We start from the raw sequence: 11,151 nt of genomic DNA, 5'->3' as shown, positions 1-11,151 counted from the left end.
GTTAAATTATAAAATAAAACTACAAAATAAAGTTTGTTGTTATTTTTCTGACAACTTTATTTGTAATTAAACAGGTTCTCTGGAACAGGATCAAATTATTTTGATCCTGAAAAGATGCTTCAAATTATACTACTCGCCAACTCAGCTTCACTTTCACAGTCAATATCAGTATCACTCATGGCTGTTCTGTATTATCTAAAAATAATAAGTAAATTTGACACAAAAAAACAAACAAAAAAAACCTGTAGAGTTATGGTAAAGGTTTGCACAAAGTATGCCCTAAAGGAACTGATATTTTCCACAGACACTACATGAAATGTACATGAACACTTAAGATGCAAACTTAAAAAAAAAATTAACCCAATTTATTTTACTTTACACATTAGTGAAGTAATAACCTTCCAGATTTTTCACAAAAGTTGATATAGAGTTTCATAGGAGAGACTGGACTGGTTTCAGGGTTGTGTCCTAGATGTGAAAACTTTGATAAATGAATGCTACACAGGTGAGTAAATGACTGCTGTAGAAGAGCAGCAAAGGCTAAAAGTAGCACTATTAATTTAAAAGACGAGAATAAAATAAAACATGAACTCATAGTCCAACACTATACCTTTGAAAATCTGGCTACAATAAATTATAGAAATCTACCAGAGGGAGGAAGATTTTCTGACTGAGTCAGTGCCAGATCTGTTTGGTGGGATACCAGATCTGTTTGGTATCCCACCAAACAGATCTGGTAACACTTATGGTAATTAAATTGTTGTTTCACATGGAAAGCTGATTAATATTTACATATAACACTGAATTATCAGAAATAATTCTTCAGGTTTACAGTTCATGACTAACATAAACAGAAGCAAATTATTTTGATTCTGAAAAAAGATTTCTTTGCCGTATTTAAAGTTTCATTTACTCCTATTGAGCCATATAGTGGGGTCCTTTCACTGCAAATGATAGGTGGTATAGCACTCTGTTCCTATAGCAACACCCAGCCAGCATCTGTCTCGGAAACCTCTTTGACCACAGCAGAGTGAAATGAAAGTCTAGCTACTCCTCACGCTGCCTACAAGGCACGTGCTGCTTCGCTCGTATGTATCCGAACAACTGCAGGGTTGAGTATCATCTTTCAACATGTTTTAAAATTGAAATAAATTGATGCTAAGGACACCAAGTCCATTCTATCCATTTTAGTAAAAATGCTTTTTGCTTTTTGACTTTATATTTAACAGTTTTTTGTGAAAAACATATGGTTAAGTTGTTTTTACATGAGAATTGGTTGATTATCAAGTTGTATGTAAAAGCCAATGATTCCTTATTCAAGTAGAAATCATTGAATTGAATTGTTCTGTTTGTAGCTTCACACTTTTTCTAGATTAAAGGAGCTTTATGATTTTTTTTCTCCTGTCAGGTCTCCTCCTGTGTCCTTAAGACCTATCTGTTATTGCAGTTATGCTGTTTCAAATGTCTTATTGTCAGAGATTTCTACAGCACAAAGATCAAAGCACGGTTCAAACCTGCAGCAACAACTGACTTTTGCATTGTTTAATAAGTTTAATAATTACTTTGTGCTTGTTGCTGCAGCTCAGAAAGCAGTAACACCAAAACATTTGAAGAATGTCAACGAGATGTAGTCTGATAAAGTTTACTCACTCTTCTGTAAACTTCACAGTCCTGAACAACTTAACCAAAGACAAGCATCAATTTCACATTGCCCTCTGGAGGCCGTGGTAGAAAACCGCAGGCAAATGTTATACTTTTGCAAAATATTTCCTTAGAGAAAAGAAAAAAGTAATGTCTCTCAGTTTAAGAAAGAAATTACCCTGTCCTGCAACTGCAGGAAGAAAAAATTAATAAGTGATTACTATTAGTAACATTATTGTAACAGTAGTCAACTTTTCATTGTGATTTTTTTCATTTTTAGAAACTATAAATGAATGTTCTTTTCACACATTTATCTGAGCACATTTGAATGATCTATTTTAAGATCAGACTCAAGGTTATTTTAACTTCTCATACTGCAACGGTTGATAAGAAAAGATGTTGATCTTTTTTTACTTGCTATATTTTTGATTGAAGTTCAATACTGCATGTGATTCCTTCCAAAAATGAAATGAGTTCATGCATTTGGATAGTTGTGATATCCATTCATTTTGTGTGGCAATGACTTCCAAACAACAAATAATAGATGTTCCTTATTTTGACATGACAGTCATTTTATCTGATTAACAAAAATAGCTTTATGTATAAATAACTTACAAATCTGGGGCATGTACAGAAATGCATGTTCTGTATAAACTAAAATAGCAACATCACTAACATTTTTGATGGCGGGAGGTTAATAATGACATGTCTCAGATGGGCACACGTAGTGGAAGTAGTGAAAGGACATAGTGTGGGAAACCAGAATAAACCTACTCACATAACCCCTCAGGGACAATAGACCCTGACCTTTGGCCTGAAGAGACGGAAGTTAAATGGGAACGTGTCCCTTACGCAAGTGATGTTGTTCCACTCTTACTGTCACAATTAATGCTACCAGCCTTTAACATTTTCGCCATGTAGAATATGTTAATATAGATCTGATAAACTAATTTAGACAGTAAAATATGTTTTCTTAATATGCTACAATACAGGTAGTGATGAAGATCTGGGCATATTAATTATCCAGCAAATGTGAAATTGTAAAAATGTTTTTAAAAGCTGAACAAAAATACAAGGTATAATTGGCAAATGCTCTTTTTTCCACTAATCTGTTAAATATGTCAGTTAAAAGTTTTCCAGTTTCAATTTTTTTTTGCCATTTTAAATGGCAATTAATTAATTAAGAGTTTTCAAAAGTAATTCATATTTTACACACTTCTAAAGCCGATCAGTACAGTTCTTTCCCTGCAGATGGTTGGTGATGTAACATTTTGTTGTTATAGCAACACACAGCTAGCATCTGCCTTAAGAAATCCTTTTGTGCTGCACACAACAGGCAGTCAGTGAAGGAATCTCACATCAACCTGCCCTTCACACAGCCTGCTAGGCACGTGTCAAAAAAATTGCCTGTATCTGGATGGTAGCATCTATGTGAACAAACTTTTGAATCTAATTCTAATGAAATTACATTTTGGTCAAAAAAATCCTAATGATATTAATACATTTTAAATTCTATATATTAATTAGATAAAAAAATATTTCCTATTCAGAAATTAATAAACTATGAAAGTTCTGTTTCAAAGTACTGTTTAAGACTCACTTTCTTTTCTCAAAATGACATTGTTGTTTCTGATCAAATAATTTTTTTAACTATTTGGATATTTGACAGTACAGTTTCAGGTTTACAATCAGCTAAAATTTTCAATTTTTAATTTATTTGTCATGAATGTAATTCATAACAAATATATATTTTGCTAAAAAACATTACAACTCATTTATTTATATTTTTTCTTTTTCTTACATTTAAAGTGTGCACTACATTAAAAGCATTATTCGTCCATGCATGCTGGGCTCATCAGCGTGTGCTCAGTCAGAGGTATTGATCTCAGCATCAGGGAGCCCCTCTGCTCCCTCTGCAGGGTCGCCACTTTCCCACATTCAGACAGAGCTCTTTGAGTGTGTTCCACCTGCTCCCTCTGAAATCTAACCATTGTCCCTCGAGCAATAATGGGAGCGTGTTGCTGCCCCACATGCCTCATTGTCCTACAGAGCTCTCTGATTGGTTCAGACTGTGGGAAACTCCAGCCAAACCAAGACCCACACATTCAAATGGAGATCTGGGACTATAAATATGAGGGATGAAGCCAGCAGAGATCAGATTCTCTCTACAGAGACCTCAACAGCACAGAGATCCAACCATGGCACCAGCAATCACTGCAGCAATGACCAGCTCTCAGGAGCATCTGATGCTGAACCACAAGGTAAATATGACGCTCGTTTATTGGTTATCCTTCATATGAGTTTGTGAATTTTGTTAGAAATGTTACACAGCAGAATGTTTTTAATAACAGCTTTATTTTGTTCCTGCAGCTCAGAAAACCTCAGGTGGAGAAACTACGCAGAGAGCGAATCAACAGCAGTATCGAACAGCTCAAGTCTCTCCTGCTGGGTGCCGAGTTCCTGAAACAGCAGCCAGACTCCAAGTTGGAGAAAGCAGACATCCTGGAGATGACTGTTTGCTTCCTGAGACAACTGCAGAAGCAGCATCCAGATGTGGACTCAGGGGCTGTTGAGCTGGGGTATTCCAGATGTGTTCAAGAGACTGTGCACTTCCTGTCCAAAGATGAAGTGAAGACACAGTCCCAAAGAAAACTTCTGAAGCATTTCAGCACGATGCAGTCTTTCTCCATGAAGATCTTGAGAAAAGCAGACTTCTCTCCTCAGAGCTCAACAGAGCAAGGTAGTGTCAGTAAAGACAAGAATCCGCTCCACAGCCCCCTCTGGAGGCCGTGGTAGACCCCTACACGGAGTTCCCACAAGAGAAACTTAGACCATATTGGTCTAAAAAAACATACTGGACTAAATTCTTTTTTGAAATCAAATTATTTCTGTTTAAAAAGAACATGCTATATATTTTTTAAATGTGTTTATTTTCCAAGATTACATTTCCAATGAAAATGGCAAAAGCATTGTCTTTGATTTACAAAAGACAAACATATTTTTATGCATTTTTGTATAAAATTTCTATAACTGCACTAGTGTAGTAATAGGTATCCCGGTAGCATTGATTATGTTTTGATTATTCATAATCATGTTCTACAGTTTATATGTCCTTTTTTTGGAATTATTTGGAAGGAGTGCAATGCTATTCTTTCTTTACAATCTGTTATATGACTGAAACATTTATACTTTTGTTTTAAAAAGCTTTTCTTAATTTTGTAATTATGATTACAAGTTTTCATCAGTAATATTTATTACTTTTGGGGAATCATAATTGATCATCTTGATCATGTATCATCAAGTATCTACCTCATTTTTATTTGTATAAATGGTCCGCCTTTTGTTTTACAAAAGATTTGCTTAACAGTCACAGTTTATTTGTGACAGTATTTACATAAAGAAAAACAACTGCATTTGTTGTAATAATGATGGAAATGATCTGTTTTAAGGTCAGCTTTTGATATTTTGTTTATTTGGTTGATTAAAACCATATTTTCTACTCCTTATACATAGTGAGTTTCATATGAAACAATGTACTTTGTCTTTTATAAGGACAGATGTTCATTTACTTCTCTGAGTACATGATATTTTGTTTAAGTCTACATTTTGCTGTTGATGTATCATCACTAGTTGGAGCTTTAACAATTCAAATTGATCATTGTGCCTTGTTCAATAAACAAATACTACCAGATGAAAGTTTTCTTCTTATTTTCTGAGGTCACCTGAAGAAAATAATACACCTGTGTTTTAATATTTAAATTCTTTAATCTGCCCACTGTTAAATTTTCCTTGCAGGAACACCTTATCAATATCCAGCTAAAACATCCTAATCTTAAGGAGATAAATGAGAAGCATAAAGATTAAACATATAAAGTAGAATGAATGGTAACACGTTATGAATTTTTTTTTACATCATATGAATTTAAAGTATGTAATTTAAAGACTTTCTTTTAATACATTGCTGGTGTCACAGATTTCCTTATACAATATTTAGACTCATTGTTGATACCTGAGGCAGCAATATGCTGTGTTCAGCATATTCATTTCTAATAAATAGAGACTTTGGGGCTGATGGGGTATCTGAACAGCAATGAGGGTAAAATCCAAAATGCAAAACTGTGGAAATTTTTAAATAAAATTCTTTGGTTGGAAAAATGATAGTTTATTCAAATCATCTACTCATTAAATTGTGGCCTTCCAGAGCACAACAGTTGAGGATTTTGACATCTAATTTTGTCATTTTTATATGTACCTTATCTTTTTACATCTATAATCATAACATCCAACAATAATTAAGTTTTCGTCTCAAAATACTATTAAGATACTAAAACTAGTTTAATGTACTCAAGTAAATCATTCTTATAATCTACATCATCCATCAAAATTCAGTATGAATGCAATTTTTATCTATATTAATTTTGGTAACCAGTAAAAACATTAACTCTGTTAAAACTAAAAATAGATATTCGCTTAGCTGCACTTTGTCATATACTTTATTTCACCAGTTCAAATGTTGCTTCAATTCTGAGCCAGCCAATTGCACTACTTCCCTCCTGCATGCCTGGTGATGTAATCCAGTTTCTTCAGGAAAACAGAACCAGCATCTGTCACAGGCTGCCCCTTTGTGGTTTGATGATCATAGAGCAGGGAATTAGTGTGGGAAACTGAGACCAGCTTGTTACTCACATGGAAAAGAGGGCACGTGCCATGAAATAACAGCATATAGGCCCCAGAAAAAATAATGTTCAAAACATTTACTAAAAAATCTGAAAAAAACTAAGATTTTATAGCAAAAATAGTTTAAAACTGTATTCTTTTGACAGAGGTAAAGAAAAAAACTATTTTCTGTGAGATATAACCAATAAATAACCAATAAGTTAAAAACTATTTTTTTTATCCTTTTTTTTATTATTTTGCTTCAATTAGAAGTATAATAAAATTATATCAGCCTATCTAAATGAAGGTTTATTTAATTGAATTTACCTGAAAATTTACCTGAAAACTTTGTCTTAAACATTATCCCACCACGTGTGAGCTGGGATGAAGGGCGTGTGCTCAGTTCAAGTAATTGATCCCAGCATTAGCCAGCAGATAAGCTCTCTCTACAGGGTCACCACCTTCCCACATTCACACAGCGCTTTGTGTGTCAGCTCCATCTGCTCCCCTGAGACCTAAACATAAAGCCCCAGGCAAAGATGACAGCGTGTTGCTGCCACACATGCCATATTGTCTCATTCAGCTCTGTGATTGGCTGAAACTGTGGGAACCTTCATGCAAGCCGAGACCCACATTTCTAAATGAGATGTTGGACTGTAAGTCGGAGAAATGAATTCAGAAGGGATCAGGATCTCACTGTGGAGACCTCTACTGCACAGATCTAGCATGACAATTACAACAGCCGTTTTCAAAAAGCACCTCACTCTGAACCAAAAGTTAGATTGACAAACTGTAAGATGTTAATTATTTATTTATTTATTTATTTATTCTGTCTACTTTGTAGTAACATATCCATCATTGCTGACAACTGCATACTTTACTCTGAGAAAATAATTCAAGAGCAGCAATTAGCATCTATTGATACTCTGGGTTCAGAGTTTCACAAACAAAAGTTCTGGTCAGAACCTTTGATCTGAACTCAATACTTCTAATCAACATCAATAAAGGAAAGTATCCATTAGCCATAGCCCTAGAAAAGTCATCATATATTAATATTGCTAATATTGACACCACCACTAAAGAGTCCAGCACATGTAAGTAGTTTAAAACACAACATATTTGTGTTTTTGAATGACCAAATTCAGTTTTTTTCTGAATAAAAGAAAGTATGTTACTGTAGATTATGCTAGTGCCGCATCTGAATTTCGAGATACTGTTGCTATTTCTTGCTCTAAGAATGGTAATATGCCCACATTTGTAAGGTGCTTTTTCAAGTCTGAGGGTTCCAAACCATTTTACAATACAATCAGTCCTGTATTCATACTTATTCACACTCTGAGGGCTCTGAGCTACTGCTTGCTCTATGTAAACTATACCGTTAAAATAAAATAAGCTACAGCAATCAACCATTTATTTTAATAACTTTTTTAACAATCTTCATATTACAAAATGAAACAACAGTGTGCACATCTAAAGTATTTGTGACATATTTTTCTGTTTTAGATTTATATCAACAGCTTCCTGAAAGTTATTCACAGCCTCATGGCAACACATTGTACAATGAGAACTTTTTATTTATTGGCTGTGATGTTAAACGTTAAGACAGAAGATTTATCCAAAATCAGATCATAATCCTTGTATACATTACAAAAACAAGGCTAAAAATAAATTGATCTTTCTGTAACTTCTTCCTCATGGGAATTCAGCCTTTCTACTAGTACACAGGCAGAAGGTAAGGGACACTTAACAAACATCAGCAGCATTAAACATTGTAAAGGTTGAATACTGCAGTGTTTGTTCCTAATGAAAAACGCTAGTTTTAAAAAGTTTGAAATTTTGGGAAAATATAAGAGATGACTATACCTGAATAATAAAAATAAACAATAGTACATCTAACTTATCTGATCCATGTTTATACAGTACAGTTCTTGGACACTGTCTCTTAATATTAATACTACTACTGTTAATAATTGTGTGCAATTTTAGTCTTAGTTAAACATTCAAGACTGTAATAAATGGCTACTTTTTAACTATTCCTTCACAATTGTAACACAAAATCACTTGAAACTGCCATCCTAATGTGGGTTCGCCTTCATAGTAATCTTTTCTCCCATTTGTTTGTGTGCTGCAGTGCTATCTACACAAAGGTTCACTCAGGTTTCCTATTTTCCCTCCTCTGAGCCAGCACGACTGCCTGCACAAGGCTGGCTGTGCCCCAGTCACACGCCCTCCTCTTTCACTGCTGCTGGGAGCTGCTGCGACACACGGCTTCCCACACTTCTGTATGCGGCCCTCTCAGCCACACACACAATGGAAGTGTGTCTGGTGCCAACAAAGCCTGAGGAGCCGTTCTCAGGCAAGGAGAGCATAAGAGGCCCTCCACGAACAAACCAGCTGCTTTGGCTGCAGTTCACTGCTGGGAAGCTCAGTGGGAAAGTAATACATAAAAACTAAAACATCAACTCAGAAATATGTGGCCTATGTTTTTTTCATTAAAAAGAAAAAAGTTTGAGAAATGCTATGCATCACTTCAATAAGATTTGATTATTCAAAGAGTTTATTTTTTCTAACTATGCTGTGATTTATCATTTCTACCCTGTGTTAATCATTTCTACAGTTAACTGGTTTGCCTGGTTCTCATCCAAACAATTTTATTTTTTACTTGTTTTTTATATAGTGTTTGTGTTTTTTGTTTAAAGGTCAAAGTCCAGGTTTAAAAATCACTGAAGGAAACTAAATTTTCCCGTGTCACTCTCATGGAAAACACTTTCCCACTGACCTTTCTGATGAGTGGCATGCAGATAAAGCATCCCACCTGTTCTCCACGACAGCCATTAAATTCAGCCTATTGTCTGGAGCCATGAAGCTTCTGATTGGCCAAACAGCAGAGAGAGCATCAGATCGGCAGCATAAATGCCAAGCAGAGATGCAGAGGAAATCATAGCGATCATCTGAACCTTTGCAGACAACTGAAGAACTTCCCAACAGAAGAAACTAGCTTTGAACATGGCTCTTTACACAGACCTCGCTCTTCAGGACACCATGAAGGAGGAACTCTTCAGGTGAGACAAACTTACTTTCTGTAACCTGCAAATGTTCAGTTAAACATGGGTTCTTCACCTTTATTATGCAAAAGTCATTTTCTTAGACTGATGAAAATACTAATAAAAATTTAACTTTGTTTCTCTCAGATGCAAGCTTCACTCGCTGGAGAGGAAATGCTGCACAGGAGTGGAGAAGCTGAAGGCTCTTATTGAGGACCACCTGCAGAACGGATTTCCTATTTCAGAAATCTTGGAGAAAACAAAGTCCTTCCTGACCCTGAGGAAAGCCCTGCTGTCTCTCAACGGCTACTCCAAGTACTCCAGAGACATTTTACGTCTATTTCCCGATGCAGAGGATGATGTGACTCCACTGTGCTATTAACAAGAATGGACTACAGAATATCATCAAAACTGGACTGAAGCTGGTTCATTTTCGTGAACCAGCTTTGGTTTTGCGGTTTCAAAAAAGACATATTTGTAATAAAATTCTGCTCAGCTGAAAGAATTGTCACAAAAAGAGATTAAGTATGGACGTTTCAGGAATTTTGTAGAACAGTTTAAGATGTAAATGGCAAGAAACAGTCTCATCTTTTATCATTGGATTTTGTTGTAGTTTAAACTGTTGCCAGAATAAGATTTTTGGATATAAAGTCACAGTTAAGCAATTATTAACTGTGTAATATCCAACAACTTACTGATGTTGTGCTGCTACTTGAGATTTATTAGAGACATCCGGTCTCTTATCTATGCAATGATTATTTTCTTTTTGTTGATAAGTAACATTTTTATCTCATTAGAATATTTTTTATCTGTTCAACTTGAGCACATTGTAACACTGCTGAATGGTGCCATTTTAACTGACTGCTGTGAAAATACCGACTAGTTAAACACTGTGTGACAACACACTGCCTGTATATTTCTGCCTTGTTTCAAGGTATTGAGTGTGTGTGATATCCTTAAAAGCCAACCTTTCTTCTGAAAAGGGATTCAATTTTTCCTTGTATGCTGTGTATGCATATTTTTATTTGGTTCATTTTTGTTTGTATTCATCCAAAGTGGATTTTAAGTTTTTTGTGTTGTTGCATATTTCAGGTAAATAAATATCTAAAGATTAAAGTCTTGTCTTGTGGCATGTTTTCAATCAAACTCTTTTAAATTAAACCCATTTTTCAGTTATCAAATATTTTAAGATACTACCAACTGGTATAACGTGGCACTTTTGAAATATAATTGGATTCAAATGTACAATAAGCAATTACATTTGAATTATCTGTATTTCTTTTTTTGATGAATTGCATGTTAGACACTAACGTGGTTAACCAGCATTTGGCCCACTGGATTGAAAAGCAAGCCCAAGCTGATCCCACAAGTGTTCTGGTTGAGGTCAAGATTTCCAACAGATTATTCCATCTACTTAACTCACAAATTCTTTAAGTAGTCTAATAAAAACATTCCCTGCGAGGGTGAGTACTGATATTACAGAGGATGGAGATTGGTGCCAGGGAGTGGATAAAAGGGATTTCTCATCTTGGTTTCTCTCATTATTGTAATTGCCCTCAATGATGAAAAGCCTTGTGACAAAGATACCAACCCAGATCATCATACTTCCTTCACCAAAAGCGTTTTGGCAATGGAAGACAAGTTTTTTAAAGTTTTTCCAGGGACACAATAATTTCACAAACAAATTTCCCTACATTTTCCTAACATTTGCCACCACTTAAAGGAAATAACAGTAAATTAGATGTGTTGCCAAAAACTGTTGTTACCAAAAAGACACAAACACATGCCTCTCACTTTTGGATTGAGTTTA

At 35.0% G+C, this 11,151-nt stretch overlaps 1 protein-coding gene across 1 annotated transcript; it reads left to right on the top strand.

Annotated features, from left to right (window-relative positions):
* Positions 1-3,707: 3,707 nt before the first annotated feature.
* Positions 3,708-5,332, top strand: LOC114134864 (transcription factor HES-5-like). The gene is made up of 2 exons (XM_028001714.1): positions 3,708-3,902; positions 4,012-5,332. The coding sequence occupies exons 1-2, from the start codon at positions 3,780-3,782 to the stop codon at positions 4,435-4,437; spliced, it is 549 nt and encodes a 182-aa protein (XP_027857515.1). The 5' UTR covers positions 3,708-3,779; the 3' UTR covers positions 4,438-5,332.
* Positions 5,333-11,151: the final 5,819 nt, after the last annotated feature.

This window comes from Xiphophorus couchianus, chromosome 20 (assembly GCF_001444195.1).
Source record: "Xiphophorus couchianus chromosome 20, X_couchianus-1.0, whole genome shotgun sequence".
NCBI classification, from domain to species: domain Eukaryota; kingdom Metazoa; phylum Chordata; class Actinopteri; order Cyprinodontiformes; family Poeciliidae; genus Xiphophorus; species Xiphophorus couchianus.
The sequence above is the reverse complement of the archived record's forward strand: the minus strand, read 5'-3'. Positions and strand labels throughout refer to the sequence as shown.